At 36.2% G+C, this 26,144-nt stretch overlaps 1 protein-coding gene across 2 annotated transcripts in view; it reads right to left on the bottom strand.

Annotated features, from left to right (window-relative positions):
• Positions 1–26,144, bottom strand: part of LOC127429904 (ADP-ribosylation factor-like protein 15) — a 224,428-nt gene that overhangs the window by 198,131 nt on the left and 153 nt on the right. Inside the window, exon 1 of one of the 2 annotated variants that reach the window (XM_051679271.1) lies at positions 22,347–22,550. The exons of the other annotated variant lie outside the window; for it this stretch is intronic. Coding sequence (XP_051535231.1) covers positions 22,347–22,349 — 3 coding nt within the window. The 5' untranslated portion in view covers positions 22,350–22,550. Of the gene's footprint in view, positions 1–22,346; positions 22,551–26,144 lie in introns of those variants that run through there. 2 annotated transcript variants of the gene reach the window in all.

Genomic DNA, 26,144 nt, shown 5'->3' with positions numbered 1-26,144 from the left:
GTAATAATCCACATATTGGAACACAAGAAATCAACAGTTTCTTTCTATAGGACTGAAAATCCATGTCTCTCCATGCATATGTCTCATCATCATCTCTCTCCGTGCAGCGTAGACTGTTTAACGTGCATGCGCTCTCGTAAAGGGACAGTGCGCTAGTTTTATTCCCACTGTAAAAAAAACAAACACATTTTCTCTCATTAATTCGCCTTTAGAGATGAAGCGCAGAATGAGACATAATAAACTTTGTTAAACCCTGATTATACACGTGCCTGGAAATCACAAGCTGCTCAGTATCCAAAAGTATACATTTAATTAGGTGATGTTTCAATATGTAAACGTTAATTCGACATGATAATGCCGTTTGATATGAAAAGAAGCAAGATCACTATGGATATCAGGCTATTATTATCAGAGCTGTTCAGCTGCAGGTTGAAGATGAATATTTAAAACAGTCTACTTTATTTCATCCTCATAAAACACCTGCTACATGTCTCATTTCTGGACCGTACAGGTATTTTTGTTTTTGTGCTTTGTATATCGGTCAGTATTGGACTTGTTTGGGTTGTCTAATTTTATGTTTATATCCACATTCTAAATTCATAGATTAGGCATATCTACCTACTGTATATTACACAGTCACAACCAATTTATTAGCAAGTCTCCTCTCTCAGGGATTCATATGTTTATTACATTCAGCCAATAATCAAATCTTTAACTCAGTGACTAAATCTTTGATCCTGTGTGTGAAAACACTACACATGTCCAAAAGTTGCATGACAGCATGACTAAACGGTGACCGAAAACACATAATCTCCTCCACTGCTGGGGCCAGTGAAAATTTTGGCGGGGCCAGTAAAAATTTGAAGCACTGGCCCAACTGGGCCAATACAAAAAAACTTTAGCGTTGAGCCCTGCTTGGCAAGGCTAAGTGGCTGACAACTCTCGATCAATGTAAATGCTACTAGCAGTGATGCAAAGGAGCTGACTGCATTTAGGACTCCGTGGGGACTTATCCATTTCTCTGTGATGCCCTTTGGCCTGCATGGAGCACCAGCGACATTTCAGAGATTGATGGACCAAAAGCTGGTTGGCTTATAGAGGTACACTGCAGGTTACCTGGATGATGTCATCGTCTTCAGCTCATCTTGGGAAGAACATCTTCAGCATCTCGAAGAGGTTTTTTGGCATATCCAGTTGGCAGGCCTCACCATTAATCCAGCTAAATGTGCCATAGCCAACCGAATACTTGGGGTATGTGATTGGTGGTGGAGTCATTAGACCCCAAATCCAAAAGCTGGAAGCTATTCAGAACTGTCCCCTTCCTAAGACAAAGACCCAGATAAGAACGTTTCTGGGCATGGAGTAGAAGCCTTAACAGACTTGACCCGAAAGAACTGTCCAGTGCAAATTCAGTGGACTGAGGAGGCCAAGAATGCTTTCCAGGACATTAAGGCTGCTTTATGCAATGATCCAGTGCTGTTTTGCCCTAATTTTCAAGAACTTTTTGTGTTACTGATTGATGCCTCTGACACTGGCTTAGGGGCAGTGCTTTTACAAGGTGAGTCGGGAAACACACATCCGGTTGCGTACATCAGCCGGAAGCTGTATCCCAGGGAGGTGAGATATTCTTCAGTTGAGAAAGAGTGCCTGGCCATGAAATGGGCACTAGACACGTTCAGATACTACCTCCTTGGCCGAGAGTTCCTCATTGAGACAGACCATTGGCCACTGCAATGGATGGACCATATGCAGGATTCAAATGCACAAATTACCCGCTGGTATCCGTCCATGCAGCCCTATTGGTTTAATATCCAGCATGTTCCGGGAAGAAGTAACACCATGGCAGACTTTCTCTCCCGCTTGTCGCGTGAGACCAGAGGTGTGTGTGTGTGTGTTGGGGGGGGGGAGTGGTTGCAGAGTGACCGCACATTTAAACTGCCCCACAGCACTACCATTAACCAACACGCAAGGACTTGCATATCCAATACAGCCTCACACAAACACATGTACACATTAATACGGACTTGTTAACAAAGGATTGTACAAAGCTGGATATTTTACAAGTTTACTGTTAATATTTTAAGAGTGCAAAAGGCAGTAATAATGACTATGTTAAATTTGGCCACCTGTTGCCTTGTAGTACTGGGTTGTTTGGTCCCGCAGCCAAGAAGCGCCGACGGGAAATGGAACGATTTATGGGCTTTTATTGTGATTTAATGAGATGGGCTATTTGCTTTCTTGTGACGGGTATAACAGAAGTAGTGCGGCCGAGTTGCTTTCGTTATATATATATATATATATATATATATATATATATATATATATATATATATATATATTTGCATGGTAAAAGCGATAGTCAATTCCATCTAAGATGAATGTATTTTGTATATAGAACATGATGATGTAATGTTTTCTTACAGGGTCTGTGTTTATGTTTAAAATTGTAATTGTTGTCTGTGTGTAGCATTCAGTGTGTAGCGTTTAGTATGTAGCATTGACAAAGAGTTTAATATGAGGTTCAATGGGTTATTTGTTCAGTGGGCTTTTTAGGAACAATAGGGGACAGTGGAAAATAAACCTAAATAATTGAGAGTCAAGGTAAACACAATATTATTTTCATGAATAAAAAGCACTATATTTTACAACACAGATGCTCTATATTGTAAAATATAGTGCTTTTTATTCATGAAAATAAAATTTTCATGAATTTTTGTTAACAAACAGTTGTTTAAACAAATAAAATAATTATTCTGCTTTTAAGCTTTGAGGAAACAGGCTTTTCAAAAGCACTGTTCCTTATAAGCCCACGTGAAAAAGTTATATTTCTGGATTTTATTTACAGGCAGAGCACTAAATCTTGTTTGAGCTCAAGAAGCTTCTTAAATATTTTCATTTAATGTGTTTATCAGCAGTTTTTATTCATTTAGTTTCTTTTACTGCATCTATCTTTGTGAGCATCGCTCAGGCAGTGTACTGTACTAGCTCCAGAAACTCATGAAATCCATCTTTTCAAATACAAAGTATTGCTGTTAAATACAAAGAAAATAAATAATATCAAGAATCATTTGGCTTATTAGTCTCTTAATTTTTTTTTTTTTTATCATTCCTCGCCTGGTTTGTTCATCTGTCCTCAGAAAAATAGCTTCTTTTTTTTGACGTCATCAAAAGCAGTGAAGTTCTGGAGCAACTTCCAAAATGGCCACTTAACAGTGGTTGCACATGTTCCCAAATAACTCAAGAACGAAACATTTCATTGGCTCCAAATAAAAAGTAAAATTATACCAACAAATGTGTGCATTTCCTCTGCAACAAATGTGTTTTCTCTTGCTTTGTTTCTTTTTTATATTTCAAAGTAAAACAGTAAGTGGGCTTATATGGTACATGGGCTTAATTGGGTCACCTCCCCTATTTTATATTGTTTGAGTTTCAATATTTTTCTAATATGTTCATTTTGAAAATTAATTATTCTAAATCGTGTATTTTTGGCATCATACTAATTTGGACCTATTTTTGCTATTTTTTGATAATTTTGAATTTTTGTGTTTTTCTTTTTCTAACAACTACTCATTTGGATTGTTGGACTTTCTTGTTTGCTTGTTTTGCAAACCTTAATAAATACTAAATAAATTTGGACCCTCATACTGCCTCATACTTTCTGGCCATGCCCTTACTGCAGGTGGTGCTCCATTATTGGGGAACCACCACACACAAACATAATGACAGAGTTGTTTTCATTTAATGTCAAGGTTTTTTTTTTTTTTTTTTTTTTTTTTATATATATATATCAATGTATGTTGTTAGGGGGAAAAAAAATTAATAATTTCAGGAACAAAATTCAAGGTTCAAAGTGCAACGGTTCCAGCCATTCAATGTTGTCTGGTGAAGTGGTTGGCTTTCCCTTTTTTTGGCTTGTTTGTTTCTTGTTGCTTCTGATCAGTGCTTAATGTGAGCCATCTGAGGGTAAGTTGACCAACTGAATTTTCCCAGTGAAACACTGAATAAAATTCCACAATTTTGATATATATAATTTTTAATCTATAATCTATGTATTAATTAATTATAATATCTTGTTTGCTTTAACACTGAGGATTGTTATTGCATGTTAATGATGGAATGATTTGGATCAGTCACTTAGCATAGCCTACAGTAAATACCTTAAGTCTTTGCCAGAAAGAAAAAAATCTCACTCCTTTAGGTCTTATTTTAACTTTAAACATTATAAACAGAACAGTTATTGGAGCAAATTTGTTTCAGTAAAAAAACAGTGACTCACCTTTCCCTAGACTGTTCGGTTAATTTTGCCACATAGTGACCATTTTAAAGAAAAGCACCTAGCGTTGTACTTCAGGGTTAAAAGATCATGTTTGTATACACTATATATACACTGGTGGCCAAAAGTTTGGAATAATGTACATATTTAGCTCTTATGAAAAGAAATAGGTTCTTTTATTCATCAAAATGGCATTCAAATGATCACAATTTGTAGTCAGGACATTAATAATGTGAAAAATTACTATTACAATTTGAAAAAAAGGGTTCAAAGAGTTCTCATTAAAAAATCCTCCACATGCAGCAATGACAGCTTTGCAGATCCTTGGCATTCTAGCTGTCAGTTTGTCCAGCTACTCAGGTGACATTTCACCCCACGCTTCCTGTAGCACTTGCCATAGATGTGACTGTCTTGTCGGGCACTTCTTATGCACCTTACAGTCTAGCGGATCCCACAAAAACTCAATGGGATTAAGATCCATAACACTCTTTTCCAATTATCTGTTGTCAAACGTCTTTGTTTCTTTGCCAACTCTAACCTTTTCTTTTTGATTTTCTGTTTTAAAAGTGTCTTTTTCTTTGCAATTCTTCCCATAAGGCCTGCACCCCGAGTCTTCTCTTTACTGTTGTACATGAAACTAGTGTTGAGCGGGTAGAATTCAATGCAGCTGTCAGCTGAGGATGTGAAGCATCTATTTCTCAAACTAGAGACTCTGATGTACTTATTCTCTTGTTTAGTTGTACATCTGGCCTTCCACACCTCTTTCTGTCCTTGTTAGAGCCAGTTGTCCTTTGTCTTTGAAGACTGTACTGTGCAACTTTGTATGAAATCTTCAGTTTTTTGGCAATTTCAATCATTGTATAGCCTTCATTCCTCAAAATAATGATTGATTGACGAGTTTCTAGAGAAAGCTGTTTCTTTTTTGCCATTTTTGACCTTATATTGACCTTAAGACATGACAGTCTCTTGCATACTGTGGCAACTCAAAAACAAACACAAAGACAATGTTAAGCTTCATATAACAAAACAAATAGCTTTCAACTGTGTTTGATATAATGGCAAGTGATTTTCTGGTACCAAATTAGCAATTTAGCTAGATTACTTAAGGATAAGGTGTTGGAGTGATGGTTGATGGAAATGGGGCCTGTCTAGATTTGATCAAAAATGACATTTTTCAAATAGTGATGGTGCTGTTTTTTACATCAGTAATGTCCTGACTATACTTTGTGATCAGTTGAATGCCACTTTGGTGAATTAAAGTACCAATTTCCTTCTGAAACAGCAAAATCTGAACATTATTCCAAACTTTTGGCCACCTGTGTATAACATGCATGATGTGCAGTTTTGTACCTGAATAAATGTGCTTTGGCACAACAGTCAGTAAACCTCAAATGTAAACAAATTGCATTGGCCAAAAAAAAAAAAAAACAACACTTTTTTGTATAAAATACCTCATACCTCTTTCCCATGTGATCCTCTACACAGCCTCATAGAAATGATAGATACTTCTTTCTTACAAGGTAGCTTGACAAAAAATATGTACAGTTGCCTAGATACAGAGGGTGGGTCAACATACCCACTGGCTCAACTTACCCCACTTTCCCCTAATACATTATGCTTTTAAAACAACCGACTTGAGGATTATCAATACAGTGCTATCTTGCAAACTAAATTAATTCTTTAATGTGTTTGACAGGACATGGCTGGAGAGACCATGCCTGGATAATGGCAGGCTGCAATCCAGCAGAGAGTCACTAACAAAAGATTTATCATATGTTCATATTAATACATGTCTGCCATTGTGCATTAACTTTTGACAGTAAAACTGCAGAACACACCGACACATCTACCAAATCCATTTCAACCTTTCAGGACATGGCCTTACATCATACCTGCCAACATCCGATTGTGAAAAATAGGGGAGGGGGGATGTGGTTCCTATGTCCAAGGAAGGGCAGCTGGTGGAGTTTCTTAATAAATGCTTTTTTAGTTATTAATAATAAAACGTGTATATCCTTTCTTATATGTTGAGAACTTTCCTTACCCATGACTTATACAAAATAACATTATTTTTATTTATTCGATTATTTATCTTTATCTTATCTGTGTATACGTCTGTGTTGATTTATTTGTATTTTTATGTTTTTTATTTACTTTATTTCTTTCCCCTTCACCTGTACTTCTTGTCTTTATGACTCAGTAATTGTATTCATACATTGTTGGATCTGTGTAATTTTGTACATATTATTGAACATTTAATCTTCTGTTTTTTAATAAAAAATATCCACCGTTTTACCACAATGTGTGGACTTTTCAGACGACCCCTTACCACACCCTTCAGAGTATTAGAACCTTTCAGCACAATGTCTGGACTTTTCAGATGACCCCTTACGTATTAAAAACTTAAAACGTATAACTTATATAAATGTTAAATTAACGATCTGGAACAATTTCGCCATCTGACCAGCTTTATGATACAAATCGCATCCCGTATTAATTCGATATGATCACTTCACATATAAATACGGGTCGATATTTTACGGGACGGGTGGCAACCATACTAATTACATTGTCATGAGCAAAGTGTGGAGAAATTGTAAATCGGGTGTACAGCGGGAGGAGGGGTGGAAAATCTGGAGTGTTGTCAGGTATGCCTTACATATTATTACTTTACATTCTATGTAAATAATACAACTAATGTTATGCACGCTATACGCATACCGATGGATAGAAAAAATAAAAATATTATACAAATAGACCTTCAATTACCATGTTCAGATTGAGCCTGTTTCTGAGAGCACAGGTCAATCCGATGTTCAGTACACAACACAGCTCGTCACAAATCATCTTCAACAACTGTCAATAAACGTGAGCATTATTTGGTTTTGACGTATGGAAAACGTGGCTTCTCACTGTGGTTTGGCAGGTTGTTAGGTTTGTCAAACCTGACTCTGTACGCCATGTTTTTGATTTAAAAGTGTATTTTTCGTTTAAACTGTCATTTGCTAGCACTTTAGATCATTCAGCACGTTGTTCGTTATTTAGCATGATGCATGTGAATCCGTATTTTATGTGCTGTTTGTCCAATATTTTCTTGCCTTCACTTGAGCATAATGCCTAAACACGGTAATTAATCTTTTGAGTGAACAGATCATTCTTGTTTACTTCCATTTTTAAGGTAGTGTGATCTGTTTTAATAAATCAGTTGGATCAATGACTCCCTCATTACATATTACACACATTTGTCGCCACCTATTGCCGTAAAAATGTAATCTGCACAAATGGTTACTGCACGATTCAGTGAACGAATCTGAACTAATCTGTTTGGTGAATGGATTCAAAAGACTTTAATTTGTGGTATAAATTAAAACCCCAGTAATATCGTAATCTAATACTTTGTTGCTCTGTTAAGCCTGAACCTCTTCACATGTGAAATGAGGTACAACGCCCATGGTTACAGGTTTGCGGTCTGGTCCAAAATAGTTGGCCAACTTGATACTGCCCCATCCAAATGAAAATTCTCTCATCATTTACTCACCCTCATGCCATCCCAGATGTGTATGACTTTCTTTCTTCTGCTGAACACAAACAAAGATTTTTAGAAGAATATCTCAGCTCTGTAGGTCCATACAATGCTAGAAAATGGTGACCAGAACTCCAAAAGCTCCAAAAAGGAGATAAAGTCAGCATAAATGTAATCCATCAGACTCCAGTGGTTTAATCAATGTCTTCTGAAGTGGTCCAGTTGGTTTTGGGTGAGAACAGACCAAAATGGAACTCGTTTTTCACTATACATCTTGACAGCAGTCTCTTTGCTGATTATGATTTCATATAGCACCATCTAGTGCTCTGCGCATGCATCAAGCACTAGGAAGTGTAATCAAGCTTGAAATCATGATCGTGCCTAGAGACTGAAATGGCAACACGAAGAGTGAAAAAGGAGTTATATATTGGTCCGTTCTCACCCAAAACCAACTGGATCGCTTCAGAAGACATTGATTAAACCAATGGAGTCTGATGGATTATTTGTATGCTGACTTTATCTCCTTTTTGGAGCTTTTGGAGTTCAGGTCACCATTCACTTGCATTGTATGGACCTGTAAGTGAAATATGCTTTTTAAGTTTTGATTTATGATCTGAGGACAGGTGGTTTAAGGAGTTATAATGTAATATTTTTTATCAAATGAAGTGAAAATAAAATTAAATAGGCTACACTTGTGATCATCTCTGATTGATTTAAGGAAGTGTTCCTAATTTAAAAAGTATGGCAGGTAAAATTGTGGGACATGTTTTGTCTCAATAATAAGTGCCTTTTAAATTAGGTGTAACTCTATTTTGTCTATATCTATCTATCTATCTATCTATCTATATAATTAGGTATTAGCCTATATATTAAAAATGTATAGGCCTACTTTATTGTGTTATTTAACATTTTTTATGTTATTTAAAAATGCATGTTGAAAATTCCACTAGGCCCATACAAATTGCATTAAGCATGCTCAAGCTGTGCGCTGTAAGATACACCCAAAATGAAACGTGTGGTTTTTTTTTAGTCTGAGCAGGGTAGGTCAATTTGATGTCATGTAGAAAGAGTAGGTTAACATTAAGTGTGTATTACTGCAAATCAGAACATTAGGACAATAGACATGTTAGTTCTTAAGTGTTTATTCTAATTCTTAACAGTCTCTTACAGGGCCTCAAATGTGCTTTCTAATGGCCTATTCAATGTCTGTGGAGAATTCTATGACCTTCCCAGAGAGACCAATCAAAAAAGCACTGTGTTGTTTGCACATCAAAATTGTTTTTGGAGCCCCTTTGTTTGTTATTCTATTTTTCTTGATTTTTTTGGACCCCTGTTCTCAAAAACAACAATCTTAATGCTTATGTAATAGTAAACTCAAACCAGATTCAGAGCCCCCACTGCCAAGCCCACCCATCTCATTCCCTCAGCATTGAGACACGCATTCTGAATCTCAAGGTTGAGTGAAGCAGAGCAGGAACAGCTGTTTTCAGTGCTGTACTATGATATAAACAGTAGACTTCATATCCACATTTGTATGTATTGAAGTCTAAAATGTCTTAGGAAGTATTAGGTCTGATTTAACAACTTTTTGAACTGCTGTGACCTGTAAAGGAATTATTTGCTGTGTAGCAATAGAGCCATTCTGCCACTTAGTGGTCAAACTTGCTGTAGCATTAACACATACAACAGATATGAAACCTCTTCTGTTTTTATTTGTTTTGGTGATTTGTAAATTAAACAACATAAAATTAAATGGGGGGAAATACTTAAATCAATTTATATGAATGCTGGAGGGATGAGGGAACGAACTAGAAACATTGCAACAAACCTGTGAAACATTTTACTGTCCTTTTGCTGGAACTCTTTTAGAGCAATTAGTGGTGTTTAATCTCGTAAACATTGTGTTGAATGCAGAATTACATCATATTTTTGGATTGGCCTTTTATTGACAATGATAGTCTAGAGAGGATGGGAAATGGCAGGAAAAAGAAAGTGGGATGGATTGGGAAATAATGAAGACAGACTCATCACATCACACCAAGCATATTTTGCACAAACCACTTGGCCATGACTCCGACAATCATATCAGGTGTTTATTTTAACCGATGACTTCCCATAACACTCTCCTTGAATTTGAGACAAAAATATTTTCAAGATTACTATGTCCTTAAAAGAACATTAGAATTTAATAAAAATGTTCTCACTCTTAATGAAATGGAAAATACCAATTATAGTCATAAGAAGACATCTGGATTGAAGAAACAACTGGATTCAGTGAAAAGACACATTGAAAGATTTTGCATTTCTGTCTCAGGTGTTTATTCCCTCTGCATTGCAGTGCCTGCATTTCAATTTGGGAAACACATTTAATGTAAGGCCTGATAAATGTATGAAATAAGTTATAAAAGACATACAGGGGATGTTTTTAAGGGTTACAACTAGAATTGTCCAATCCTTACTCATCTACCAGTCAGCATATTTGTAATTAGTTAAAGTATTCCTAAAGCTCAAAAAAAGGCAATTTAGATTGAAATGCAAAAGGCCACCAGGGTTTGGGAGAGCAGGGGTCAGAACTAGGCATGTCATAATATATCGATATATTGATTAATGATAAGCACGTTATTTTATCTATATATTTTTGAGGCATTGATATATAACATTAGCCAACATTTAAATTAGAAGCCTAATTTGCGTGCTTTCCAATTCACTCAGTTGGGCTTCTGTTGAATGTCTGGCGTAAAAGTGTTTGGGAGACCACAAGGGGGCAACGTAACATTTACTGAAGCAGGTCGCAGGGCACAGGTATCACAACATAGACCTTATTCACAGCAGTGCCATCTTTGATTTTTCAGGGGAATGATAATGTGTTTGTGAGGGATAGACATACAGTCTATTCAATGGGCTGTACTGCAGTTTAAAGTGTTTTTGGATTGTTCCACTGACAAAACATTTAAAAAACATCTTTCCCAGAAAATTCAGTAGACAAAAAACTCAAGACAACATGAGTTGTGGAAAATCAGATGTGATCTAGGAACTATTTACAGCTTTATACCATGCGTGTCATTGAAGAGATCTTCAGTCTATCCCTCACAGTCTTGTTGTCATTCCCATTAAAAAGATGGTGCTACCACGAATAAGGTCTATAGGACGGGTAAGTTGGAGCTCCTTGCACAGGACACATACACACAAGTTTTGAAGGTTTTTGTACTTCTTCAAGAATGAAAGTGACATTGATGAGTTTCCAGGTTAGTGTATTAAACTGGTTTAATTGTGCAAACTGAACTATTAGAAATCATTATGCAATTTTGCTGTCTGTAGCTTTGAAGAGCTTTCATTTAAGCTGTCAAACCACAAAAACACATAGGCCCTACTTGTAACTTACATTGTGTAGGCTACATGAAAGACTCGTATACACAATATATCATCCACTGATGGCTAGAGTAAATAATCTTTGTCCTTTGATAATGATTTGGGTCGAAAGGTCCGGGAGTGAGGGACAAGAGTTCACACTCAGGGTCAGACAAAAGTTCAGGGTTAAAGTCTGGCAGGAGCTCAGGTCAGTGCAAATGGAGACACATAGGGGACTGGCATAGACACACGGTATAGACACAGACACAGGAGATAAAGACACAGATAGTTACAAATAATATGGTCACAGAACCAAAACTGGAGAAAGGCAAAGGCACCGAGGCCAGCGTCTTCCATCTCCAGTGCCTTGCTGTCTACTGTCTACTAGTGATATGCTAATGTAACCAGAGTGCTTCAAAAGTGCGTAATTGTAAGATTATTGTGGGTGCGCAATATGTAGTTCACGGTATCCAACAGTTTTTTCTTCTGCAGCAGTTTAGTAAAGCAATCCTTTGTCTGTCAGACACCCCAACATAAAGAATCGTTAAAAAGAACACAGTTCACAACATCTCACAAATAAACCTTTGGACTATGCATAATAACAGGAACATTGCTTACAGCAGGTGATTAAAAGTCCGATCATGACTAAAATTGGCATTTATTGTTGAATGCAGTGAATATACACAAGCAATGCTTTAAAGGTGCATTCAGTAATTTGGGGCTAATTTATAACGTTTTACACATTAACAAATTAATTATGTTTTTGTGAAGAGTGATCTGAATAGTGTACTCTCACATGTGATGAAGACTGTACTCATAATAGTTTTCTATAAAAAAGTGTTTTTATTATACATGGTGCGGGTCTCCCCTTCGATGTGTTTCGCCGGGAGATTCAGTAGCTGTACTGCCGAAGAAGCGAAAAGGTCAGAAGCAAGAAGACAGAAAGACCGGCAAAAACAAAAAACTAGAGTAAACATTGGTATGGCATTCACAAGGTTTGTTGGACAGGTAAGGAATTATTAATTGTTTAGACCACTCTCTATAATAGTATCAGTGGAATTTACAGAAAACTCATACAAGTTTCCCTCGAACTTTAAATTACGTGTGTAGTCAACGTATGTTAGTAATGGACCGTTTTCAGCTCTATTTACAAATGCAACCGGAAAGCAACGTGTAATTTTCTTTGTTATCACAGCTATAGCAAGGGGGGCCCATCTACCTCCACCTCTGTGAAACAGCATACATCTTCATTCGTTTAGTGCAAAGTAACTTGGCACAGCGATTGTTGTGGATTTTGTGTAAACCATGATGTTGGTTTGCTTGGAAACAAAATGAGTTCTTCAAATACAGTATTCATGGACATGCTAAATCTGATCATCAAAAACAATTCTAATCTTTCCTTTACCATAACATTCTGTATAGCTAGATAATTGAGGTTTATTTCATACTAAGCAGTTCTCAAATAAAGGTAATAACTGTCTTTAGAAATAACGTGAAACGTAGACAGTCTCCAAAGATTATTGGTATGAGGGACAATAATAATCTGTCCTTAACTGTAGAAGTCTGTTCACTTGAATTGTGACGTTTGTTTTTAGGCAAAGCAATTATATTATAGTAGTAATAAATAACTTTAGAAATTACCTCAAACTCCAACATTTTCCAGATGCAAATGCTATTCCAAAACTGGCCGGGACAGCAGAGACAATCATGCTGATCCACGTCGATAGATGACAGCACAGCGTCTAACACCTCTGTCGTATCGGTACTTAAAGTACATGAAGAAGAGCAATGCTAACGCTAACTAGAGAACTACTGAATGCCCCTTTAAATAATGAGGATGATATAAGACTATTCAAAGTTTACTCGCTGATAGTAACTACACACAATGCACCGTGCGCTGTCAGCACGCTTAAACAACTGCGGTAAAGTTGTTTTTATATTGGATATTCGTTAGACATTTGATTCTTCCTTTAACATTAATTGGTATGTAATCGCAAAATAGTGGTGGTTCATGCTGTCTCGTTCAGATAACACTGTAAATCATAATACCAAAATTAATTATGGTGTTATTCAATAAATGTAATTGTTTTAAGCATCAAAAGTGAAAAACGCAAAACAGCAATCCCAACAAGGGCAATCCAAGTTAGGGAGTGTCTCAAAAGTGTAAAACGTACAAATATCAGTTAAGAGATACATTATTCCATGACTACATTAAGAAGTGGTCTTTTTACATGTGTAATGTTTATGTTGGTAAACAAATTAAGTTAAATTTAGATCATTTTTTTAATTTTCTTTGATTCTTTGATTTTTATTCTTTGATTTATATCCCTGTTATATCTATTTAATGTAAACTGAATGCTTTAAATAAATCTATTTAACTTTTTGGCCTGAATACCTAAAGATCGCACATCACCTGCAAAGTGTTTATACATTTTTTCATTATTCAAATCCAAATAACTTCCTGATCATGTGACCTGATGATGCCACACCACTTGTAATATATTCAGAAACACATATAACACATCTTACACGACTTGGATTTTGGAAATATGATTTGGCGTATTTTTTATGAATTTTTGAAATGTTCAAATCTATATAACTTCTTGGTCATGTGACCTAGTGATGTCAGACCACATGTAATGCATTCACATACACCTGACACACATCTTACACGACTTGGATTTTAGAAATATTATTTTGTGTATTTTTTATTAATTTTTAAATGTTCAAATCCATGTAACTTCCAGATCATGTGACCTGATTGTCACACCACCTGTAATATATTCACAAACACCTATAACACACCTTACATGATTGGATTTTTGAAATATTATTTTGTGTATTTTATTTATGAATTTTTGAAATTTTCAAATCCATTTTCATTCCTGGTCATGTGACCTGATGATGTCACACCATTTGTAACATATTCACACACATCTGACACACAGTGCTGTAGGTTTAGTATAGACAGGGGAATCCGTCAAGGCTGTCCAATCTCACCATACCTTTTTCTCCTGACTATGCAGTTATTAGCCATCCACATTCAAAATAATAATCTGAAAGGCATTTCTGTGACATATCGATCAGTTTTAATAAGCCAATTGGCAGATGAAACAACACTATTTAAAAAAAATAAACAGCAAATTTCTGTAGCCTTAGACATTATTAATTTTTTCTCATCTGCCTCCGGTTTAGTTCTCAATATTCACAAATGTGAACTTTTACCTACAAAATATTCCACTGATGATTTGTAACATCCCAGTCAAATCCGAAGTCAAATATTTAGGTATAACTTATTTGTAAAGATCAAGATAAAACTCAAGACTAAACTTTGAACCTCTTATTCTTACTATTCAACGTAAATTAAATTCCTGATTACAGCATGAGAAAGTGTTGCTTTCCAAAGCAGATGCATTGTCTCATGTTATCTACTGCAATGTCACTGGATGTCTCTGTGGACATATGTAGGAAAGTGGAAAAAATTATAGTTGATTTTGTTTGGAACTCAAAAACTCACTAAATAAAAAAAAGTGTTATGAAGGCTGATCATGCTATGGAGGGGGCTGAGTTAGTAGACTTTTCCACTCTTACTAACTCTTTCAAAGTCAAGTGGATGAAGTTATTTCTAAAAAGTCTCTTTGGAACATTATTCCAAATCACATTTTCAGTTCTGCTGGATGCCTACGCTTTTTGTTGCGGTGCAACTATGATATCTCAAAACTGCCCTTAGCTTTAGCCAGTTTTCATAAACAAGCATTATTATGCTGGTCTTTTACATTTAACCATAACTTTTCTCCACATAGTTATTTCATCTGGAATAATAAGAATATAAGATATAAAAACAAATCTCTTTTTCTTCACAGCTGGTTTGATAAGAATATTATCTTAGTAAGTCAACTTTTAGATGATAAGGGTGTCCTCTTATCTTATGAACACTTTATGAAAGAATTCTCCTTTCCAGTACCCCCAAGAGAGTATGCTATAATTTTTGGTGCAATTCCCGATTGTGTCAAATTATTACCCCAAAGGTCCTTTATGCTCCCCACCCAATTTTGACAACTGTAATCTATTTATTGATCAATGTCTTTTTATGTGTAGTAGCTTTTCAAATCAAAAAATTAGATACATTCTTAATAGATCTCAGATCTCTTTATCTGACTGTATAAGTTTTTGAAATAATAAATTCAATGGCATAAAATGGAAAGAATTTTGGCTTCTTCAGAAAAAAATTATTCTGCCCAACAAAGTTGTTGAAGTCTCTTTTAAGATTATTCATAATTGTTACCAAGTAAATTATAAACTTGCAACGTTTAATAATAGTATCTCACCCAATTGCTCCTTTTGTCATCACTTTAAAAAAAAAAATGTCCACTTATTTTGGAATTGTGTTTATTGCAAAGTGTTTTGGATTGACTTTTCAAATTTTGTAAAAAGGAATTTATCCCCAAACTTTTATATTAACCAAACAAATGTATTTATTTTTTTATTTATTTATTTATTTTTTTTAATTTTATTTATTTTTTAATTATTATTATTATTTAAAAAAAATTTTTTTGGGGGGGGTGATTCCTTGAAACTAGACCATTTCCATATTAAGTTTATAATTATTTTATAACTATTCCTTGCAAAATTTTACATTCATAAGTGTAACTGTTCAAAGAAATACCTTCTTTTTTTATCTTCAAGAAAGATGTTGAACTTTATTTGAATTCTTTAAAGAACTCTAATAATCCAATTGCTTGTAACACTCTTCTATGGTGTACTACTTATAAGATAATGTATCATCTCTCATGAGATCTCTCAGTGAGTTCATCTCTCATCCAGTCAAGCCTTATCACCTCTGCTTTGCCATCGAGAAACACTCCAGCAGCTGATGGGTTCTTCGCCCTCAGACGCAAGCAAGACGACTTGTCGCCTTGACGGCACAGCGCCTGCAGTGAGATGACTGACCTGCTCCCCTCCAGTGTTCTGGTAGAGACATTTGTATCCTTTATTATTGCTATAATATATTGTGTACAGTATATATACATTTGTAAATCTAAAAGAGTCGCTTGTGTGTAGCACGTCTTTGTAAAGATGTCATTCCACAAGTATTTTCTATGCGAGAGACACATCCCTTCATCAGACGGGCATGAGATATGCATCCACTGCTTGGGCTACACCCACGATGAAGCGGCTCTCATGTAGACAGATTGCCCTCACAGTGAGGGCATGAGTCTTAGGATGCTCCGCTCTAGAATTGTCCTCGTTCAGAGGGACAATTCCGACTCCCGTGCCCCCCCACCTGCCTCCTCTGTGACTCCCGAGGGACCACACGAGCAAGGAGGCATGTTGAGGCCACGAGGTTGAGCTGGAAGACTTCGGGGAGGATCTTGCAGTCCAGCCACCATCAAAAGGTTGCGTCCCAAAGAGTAGTGCCATTCTTCCCAGAGGTTCACGCAGAGCTTACAAAGACGTGGCACACTCTCTACTCTGCGTGCGCTCAGGTAGGAGGGGCTGCTGCTTTTATGTTGTTTGATTGGACAACATAACAGTAGTAGGTTACATAGATCACTAGGGCGGAATCCGAACGCTCCCAATGTTGAGCTGATATGGTGCCTCTTCCTTTGTACCAAGCAACATCTCCTTTCCTTATGTGCGACAAAAGTCCCAGGCCACCTGAACTGCAGCGTGGATCTGATGTCCCGTCAGGGAGCTACGCCCAGGGAATGGAGGCTTCATTCTCAGATGGTCCTGAGGATTTGGGACACATTCTACAAAGTGGAAGTGGACCTGTTTGTCTCCATGGAGACAACCCACTGAACCCCCTCATACTCCATGTCCCAAGCCCTGCCAGGGGTGGATGCCATGACTCACAAATGGCCTGCAAAACACAACTATGCATTTCCTTCGGTACTCCTCCTCCATTCTGTCATCTGTAAAATTCGAGAGGACAGGGAAGCGGTTCTACTGGTTACACCAAAATGCCCCAATCAGTCATGGTTTCCGGAGATGGTGGAGTTACTGATCGGGAAATACCGCTGAGGAGGGATCTCCTCTCTCAAGCACAGGGCACGATCTGCTCAATTGGTTATGGACACCATCCAGCAGGCTAGAGCACCGTCAACAAGACGTCTCTACATAATAAAATGGTGTGTGTGCAAATTGGTGCTCTTCACATGGCAAAGACCTAGTTAATTGCTTCATTCCTAAGATCCTCATGTTCCTCCAAAAGTGGATGGACGCAGGTCTCACCCCGTCGAAGCTTAAGGTCTATGTAGTGACTATCTTTGCGTACTACGCCCCGGAGGCTGGCTCCGCTGTAGGCATACATGATCGAATTATAAAGTTCCTCAAGGGAGTGAGGTGCCTAAACCCCCCTCACCCTGCCACAGTTCCAACCTGGGACCTGAACCTGGTGCTCACGAGCACCCCGTTCAAGCCTTTGGAATCTGAGTTATGTGTGCTCTCTCTAAAGTCCGCACTCCTGCTGGCTCTAGCCTTAGTTATACATGTGGGTGATATGCAAGCGCTGTCGGTAGGCAGCTCATGTCTGGAGTTCGGGCGGGGTCTTTAGGAGGCCACTTTCAAACCCAGAAAAGGCTACATGCCTAAGGTTTTATCCACACCCATCAGGGCCCAGGACGTCCGCCTTCAAGCTTTCTTCCTCCTCGCCATTTAATTCGGATAAGGAGCAGTTGTTATGCCAAGTGTGGGCATTACATATTTCTGTGGATTATACCCATCAGTTCAGACTGTCGGATCAGCTCTTTGTTTGCTTTGGAGGATGCACAAAAGGCATGTCTGTCTCCAAACAAAGACTCTCATTGGTTTGTCGATGAGATCGCCCTTGCCTATGAGTCACAGGGAGCGCGATGCCCCATCGGTGTGAAAGCGCATTCGACCAGAGACATGGCCTCTTCATGGCCATGGGTAAATGGTGTGTCCTTGCAGGACATATGTTTAGCAGCAGGTTGTTTTTCACAAAGCACATTTCACAAAGTTTTATAACCTAGATGTGGCCTCTCTCTCTTCACAGGTCCACACTGTCTAAGAGATCTAATTGTACCAACACTCAGCAGATGAGCCCAGGCTCATTTATATGAGTGGGCTATCTGCTATAATTTTGATACAGCCACCGGTATGTAGGCCGCTGTCAAAATTAAGAGCGCTTCTTATTAACCTCTTCCTTCCCAACCCTGGTTGTGAAGTACCTATACTGGCCGCACTACTGACCCAGAGCTTCGAGGTGCGAGCGTTGCACTCCTTGTCCCTCAGTCGAAAGATTCTGAGGAAATGGTGGTTTTGCACCCGCTTATAAAGGCCAATTGCACAAAGGGACAGGGCTGAAAACCATTGCCAATTTTAGAATTGCCGTTATAGTATAAAGGGCTTCAACTAGGTTGTTGAGAAAGTAATTTCCCATAGCGTCAGAGACGCAATGTCTCATTCCCTTCATTTCAGGGAACCGAGACGATTTATTTTCCCTCTTTTCTATGGTGTTTGAGTGCACTGTAATTACCGTTGCAACAATTCAACTGTTTGCACTTTATATTAGTGTGTAAGTACATAGGTAAGAAATGAGTTATACAAAGTAAAAACATGTTGTTACTGTAATAGGCTGTTTTTCTACAGCTCCTAACACACTGTGAGTGTTTTAAGTGCAACTACTTAAATTAATATAAGGGTCTATTAAGCGTGACGTAGCCAAAATGTCATACAAAATGTTATGCACCAAGTCTAAATGTTCAGGAGGATATTTCAAAAAACAAAGATGGGAAGGAATTATTATTATTATTATTATTATTATTATTATTATTATTATTATGGGTAGGATGTGTTTGCAAAAGCATTAGATGTGGTGTGACATCATCATGTCACATGAACAGGAAGTTATATAGATTTGAAAATTTCAGAAATAAAAAAAAAAAACACAATCATATTTCCAAAATTCAAGTCGAGAAAGATGTGTCAGGTGTGTGTAAATGCATTACAGGTGGTCTGACATCATCAGGTCACATGACCAGGTAGTTATAAAGATTTGAAAATAAAAATGAAAAATCATAAAACAAATTATAAAGTTACGATTCCAAAATAAAAGTCATGTAAGGTGGAAAGGTGTTGTGTATACTAGGAGCACTAGGTGCTATAGGAGGTCTGACATGCATCTATTTCTGTTAGCTATAAGTTAAATGCAATTTCAGTTACATTACATTGTTATAACATTATTACATATCCTAGGGAATAAGCCATTTATGGCTTTAAATGTTTGTTTTTTGTACCATATATTTCTACTTGTTTGGTAATATAAAGTTGCATCGGGATAAAGCTACACATGTTTTTATAGCCACAGAGTCATCTGTTTTTCACCAGCCTTTGTCCGTTTCACACTTTAGAGATGCTCCGTAACTTCGCCCGCCGAATGTCTAATGAATGTCCAATATAAAAACAAACGTACCGCAATGCTGAAACATTACAAAACACTGCATCTTTAATTCATCACTTTAAATCACCACAGCTAAAAATATTAAATTAAATAGTACTAGTTTTTTGTTGAACAATAGACCTTTATCACACTAAAGGTTTGGGAATGCAGAAGTAAACGTTTGCAGGGTAAACTTCGACAGCAGTGAATGGGAGTAAATGGGAGATCACAGCAAATATTATTTTCACATACCCATTTGCTCCAAGACCAAAAGAAAAAAATCCACTGTTACGTTTGAATGACATTCCAGAAGAGGAAAAATATAGAGAGCGGTGGATTAAGACAGTCAGATGGGAGAAGATGCTAAATTTACTGTCACTCTCTCAGCAGCTGTAATAGAAACCCTCTGCAGCTGTGGTAATTAATTTTTTTTAACTATTTCCAGGGTAATATAACATAATAATGAGCATAAGGTTATAAATGTACACTCAATATGTAAAAAATATATAATATAAAAAAAAATTGCAAGATTTACACTGCTTAATAAGGCAGAAATGCATCATCACAGTCTGTGAAAAAGGTCTATTAGTGGAGCATCCTGTCCCATTTGTAGGATGTGTACCTTTCTATGACTTCTGTCTGCTTGTTTCACATCCGTCGTCTTCAGTCAGTAATTTAAATGTTGCCAAACAGCCGTTTGGTTAAGTTGCTTATTTGAATGATATGAGTCTGGTATATCTGTTATCTTTTGGAATTCGTGTGTTTAAGCTTCAGTTTCACATGAATTGAAGGTTCAGTTCAGTCCGCGACACATTGCCATTGAAGGACCACATGGCCACTGTCCGTAACCATAGCAACAGCTCCAGGACACACACAGGCACAAGAGTTTTTCCCATTTAGGCTTACAAAATCTTACTAAAAACTATTTTATAGTATAGTATTTTTATACATTATATATAATATTTTAAATAAAGAATTTGACGGTTTTTAACCGTGGATTCTAAATTCTTACGTTTAAATTAACCGTGACATTTTTAATCACGGTTAATAGTAAAACTATATAATCGCGGCATCCCTACTGTAAACTAATGACTATTGGCTATCTAAAAAAAATGTTATATATAAATAAAAACAGAAAAGCCCTTCAAAGTGTCCCACCGCAAATTCCTGGAAAAATTTCAACACAATGAAGAAAGCGGCCTTCATCAAGTCATTTCATGGGGTGTTTAAATTGAAAGCCAAATCAAATAAACAAATTGCCCACAATTTTCACAGTATTTTATGTAGTCCTATTTTTATTCCTGTGTTTTAACTTTAAAGACCACAACTCTTTGGTTTTTGACCATCATTTTGCTAAATTAATCTGCAAACTACTTAAGAGAAAGATAGAAGTTACAGAATAATTGCAATTTGAAATCATCTGTATTCAAAGAATTAATTTTAGTGCATGTGATTCTGGGTTTTAAATAATGAAATGGCACCAACAAGTGGTTCTCATATAGAATGTATTTGAGGTTAATTTTACAATTTAAATCAATTGCTATATTTTGTCAATTGGTATTAAGTGTTAGGCCTATATTATTTAAAGTGGTTTATACTTGGATTAAGACCAGATTCAATCTTCAGTGATACTGTTAACATTAACATAATATAGACACAGAGTGTGCATTTGATGATTAGCTATAGGAACTTTGAAGACAACGCACTTTTACAAATTTGGGATTTTCAGGCAGGTTCGTCATGTATCGGTGCTATAATTTATTTCTTGTTAAAGCCTTTTTTTCAGTGGTTAATACCACAACTGTGTACTTGCCTCCACCTTGATTTCCTTCAACCAATATCTAATATTAAGGGGAAACTGAGTGTATTGATTTAATAAAGATGTCCAACATGATCTGGTATTATATGAAAAAGTCATTAATATATAGCTAAATCAAAAGTTAACTGGATAAACGGTTATCTTATTGAGCATGATTAATCACAACAAGCTCTGTTCTACTTCAACAATGTCCCATGATCAAAGAAAATGCTTAAAGAGAAAATACTGTTTGCTCATTGCTTTTTGAAACTACAATTTTACCACAAGAGTAGTATAATCATCTGTTACACACTGTAACTACTACATTGAAACAAGTAGCTTTGTAGGGATGTAATATAATAATATGGAATAACATATAAAACACATTGCTAATAGCTATATCATCTCAAAGGTAAAATGTGCATGCAACTTTCTTCTTTAAGTCCTCTCACAATCTGTTTGATTCAGTACTGAGACAGTCTGTCTGAACACATGATGAGAAAGGGTGGTCTAAAAAAAAATAAGCTAAAAGTTGCTAAAGCTGAAAATGCAAAACATAATCACAATCAATTTTCTGACAGATTTAAGATATAAAAGTACTGTAGGCTCAAATTTAAACATGCACAACATCTACAAAATGAAAACATTCAGCAAGTTTGAGATCTGAATTGTTTATGAAGTAATTCAGTTCACATTTTGTACTGTTGGGTAATGATCCAGCAGCTCATTTCATGACTTTAAAATGAGTTCCTTATATGATGAAACTTCCTGACACACTCGTCTAATAACCACTGTGTTTCTTTGTAAAAACAATACCCTGATATTCCCTAAAAACAACCTCTTTCAGTAAACCTAATGAATGCAAACATTGTTACTGTCAGTCAAACTATTAGCACAAAGGCCACCTAAAATAGAACAAACTGGTAGTTAACACATCTCATTTGGCATTCCATTTAGGAAAGCTGTGTTCCTAATAACAATGAACAAAGACTTGGTTTACCATGACATGAACACCATGAAGAGGCCATGTTCCCTCATCTCAACTCTCAGCTTTTTCACTATGGACATGGTTTGTATAGGCGACAGATAAATCTTCACACATCTAGTCACATGTACTTCACACAAGTGGTTACACTACCGGTCAAAAGTTTTGAAACACATGACTGAAATGTTTCTCATGATCTGAAGGCGTATGCTTAAATGTTTGAAATTAGTTTTGTAGACAAAAATATAATTGTGCCACCATATTAATTTATTTCATTATAAAACTAAAATGTAAAAAAAGATTTTTTTTTTCAAATTGATGACTTGGACCAAATAAGAAAGAAAAGCAGCCAATAAGTGCCCAACATAGATGGGAACTCCTTCAATACTGTTTAAAAAGCATCCCAGGGTGATACCTCAAGAAGTTGGTTGAGAAAATGTCAAGAGTACATGTCTGCAAATTCTAGGCACAGGGTGACTACTTTGAAGATGCTACAATATAACACAGTTTTGATTTATTTTTGATTTTGTTTAGTCACAACATAATTCCCATAGTTCCATTTATGTTATTCCATAGTTTTGATGACTTTACTATTATTCTAAATGTGAAAAATATATATATATATATATATATATATATATAATAAAGAATGAGTAAGTGTTTCAAAACTTTTGACAGGTAGTGTACATGCAAACCCCCATAATATACACAGAAAACTAGGAATGAGAGAATGTTGGTGATTGGAGTGAGAGGTCTGACAACCATTAGGCACGTGCCACAATTTTATAGCAGGACTAAAATAGAGGGTATGTGATTTTTCTCTCAGTTGCAGACTTAATGAAGGCCCAGCACGGAACTAATGAGGTGTGTTAAAACTGTCACTCTAAAAGCCAGTGAACCACATCTTGTTTGTTTTTATGTTTTTTGTATTATTATTTTTGTACAGAGGTGTAATTGCTTGGCCTACCTGGGCCCACCCCAGGGGCCAATTTCAGTTTGCTTAAAATTAGCAAGGGAATGGTTCAATTATTGATCATTTTTAACAGAAAAAGAGCTATATTCTTTCTTATTTTATATTCTTATTAAAATAGGATCTCTGTTCAGTCACCAGCCACATCACACCAAAGCAAACCTATTACGCAAGTTGGTTCTCATTGTGATTCTCTTTTCTCTGTCGTCCACACTTTTGTGTCAGGACATACTGTATGTTCAGTATGCATGGAATCGCTATAAAAATCAAATGTTTTTCTACAAATATATAGTTTGTATAGCCGACTCTCAAATAAACGGCATCAAGTCTGGTCCACATTGCAGATTATTGTGGCCAAGAACCACCCACTTAGACAGGAAGGCCTCGTCTAAACTGACATGTAAAGCAGCTAACCTCAGTTTGTTCTGATTCTTTTTTTTCTTTTTATTTATTTTTAATTTTTTAATGTGCCATTAAAGGCGGGTTTATCTGAAACAGATGATGCCACAATAATAGACAATAATATAAAAAAATTAAATAAGGGTCAGAATTTCTGACCATACAAAAGTAATAAATAGCTACTGATTATTTCACAGACAAAACCTAAGAAAAAGAAGTGCCTCAATCAAAACTTTGAATACTTTTCAAGGATTTGATGTCACCAATCATTGATTATTCATCCTCAAATGTGCTTGATGTATCAAGCCAGTAACTTATAAATATGCCTTTGTCTCTAGGAGGACTGTGTGACCTCACTCCCGGAAATTGGGTAAAGGCAGTCAGTCAGATTAGAGCTTACCATTTTGAGAAAGAACTTTGAAAAAAGTTTGAAAACAGAAACTGCAATTGTACTGTAATTCTTTCTTAGTAATCTATATACTAAATTCCATCTTTAATGATCCCAATCACATTCATTATTTGCCATCATAACTATAGGATCCTGTGGTGCACTTATATCTTTGAGCTAGAGAAGCCTGCTCTTCTCCAATGGCAGTTTTTTTTATTTTATTTTTTTATCAAGCACTTTTAAAGTGAGGTCATTTTGTAAATTGTGGACAAAACAATATTAGTGAGGATTTCAGTTTTTCATCTGTTTGAGATGTAGCGTGTGATACTACTTGTGATACTACTTGCCAGTGAAAACATAAAGACACTCCAAAACAGCTGGGTCGAGTTGTAATAAAGGTAATTTGTTTAATACAAAAACAGCTCTAAGCAGCAGACTGTAAACTCACAGCCTAAAGTCATTACATCATGCAGCAGCCATCTAATCTAAGTCAGAGAAGCAGCAGGCTTGAGTGAAGAGTGATGTGATTATTGGATGCTGAGATGGTATGTTTATTCCATGGAGTATCTGTTTGTTCTCCTGTGTCTAAAGCCTGTTTTGACAGATTTAGCTATTTTTTGGGGGAACAATTTTGTCTATACATACACACACACACACACACACACACACACACACACACACAAATAATTATAAATAAAATGTTTAGGTAATACCAGTTTAGGGGTTTCATGTTACAAAAATATTCTACAAGATAATGTAAATCGTGCCATAACATTTTGCCATTGACCAGGCTCAATAGTGTTCAAGCTCAATCTACTCAGCTCATGTTTTTGATTAGGTCTTTTGATTATAGGTAATTATATACAGTAATTAGGAATTATGACTCAAAAACATGTCAACCCTAACCCTAGCATGTCACCTAAAACACTAAGATCTTACTGACGATGTTTACACACATTATTTGTTTGAATCTTCTGAATAATCTTGAATAAGACTTTAAGAATTTTTTTTTAAAGTGCCACACATTCTTTAGTCTTAAAAACAATGCTATCACTATGTGAAAATAGGTCTTATGTGTTGTGTGGGCCTGTGAAGAAAAAACATTGCAATAAGCAATGGTCACAAACCATGGCTGGGTAAACAAATGCACTGCTGTGCTGTGACAGCTTGGCTTTCAATGAGGTTGTCTACTGGAAATGAATATTTGTCTTACAGTGAACATTTCTTTCTGAAATCCAAATGATACTATCCAATAAATATAGAGTTACAATGTTCTAAGAACATTCAAATGAACAAATGGTGTGATACTGAATCACATTTGCATTGTACATAATTTATGTGTAGCTGTGACTATCACAATATCATTGCTGCCAGGTATTTCATAAGCAATCCCAATTATATATCATGTCATGTTAACAACAGCAATCTTAAAGGACTTAATCCAAAAGAAGGGGCTTTTGCCTTTCTAGCAGTGATACAAGCCAGAGACACTGTGCAGTAAATGGGAAGAATTAGATTGATGCTGAAAAACAAAGAAAACATTAAAATAGGATTACAACTTTGTTAAAAGTACGGTTCTGAAATTCTCCTGTGACTTCTTGTATAAAAGCACAGAAGTTTACCTGGGGGGTTAACTTGCAAAAACACCTGCCATACTATTCCCAGCAGATGAAGTAAAGATAATATTCACCACAGTGTATTACTTTTTGTATTGCTGCTACCATGAGATGGCCCATGAAAGCTTTCTGATGCCTGCCATGCACAGATTATGACTTCAGTGACTGTAATTATACAAGTAGATCTTCAAAAATACAGAGAACTGTAAATATCAGTGTATTTACAGTAATTTGAGGATATCACCTGTAGCTTCAAGTATTCTGTTACATTGTTATACAATAAAATATAATTTCACCAAAATAAGTTTCAACAAACATCTAAGTAACTTAACCTGTCAATTCTATTTTGTATGAGCTTAAACCTTTACTATTTATTTTTTACTTAACGAATTATTACTAGAATCACATAAAAAGCACCAACAGGTGCATGCATAAAATGT

The sequence above is a fragment of the Myxocyprinus asiaticus genome, chromosome 3 (genome assembly GCF_019703515.2).
Source record: "Myxocyprinus asiaticus isolate MX2 ecotype Aquarium Trade chromosome 3, UBuf_Myxa_2, whole genome shotgun sequence".
NCBI lineage: Eukaryota > Metazoa > Chordata > Actinopteri > Cypriniformes > Catostomidae > Myxocyprinus > Myxocyprinus asiaticus.
Note: the sequence above shows the minus strand (reverse complement) of the source record. Positions and strands in the feature narration are given on the sequence as shown.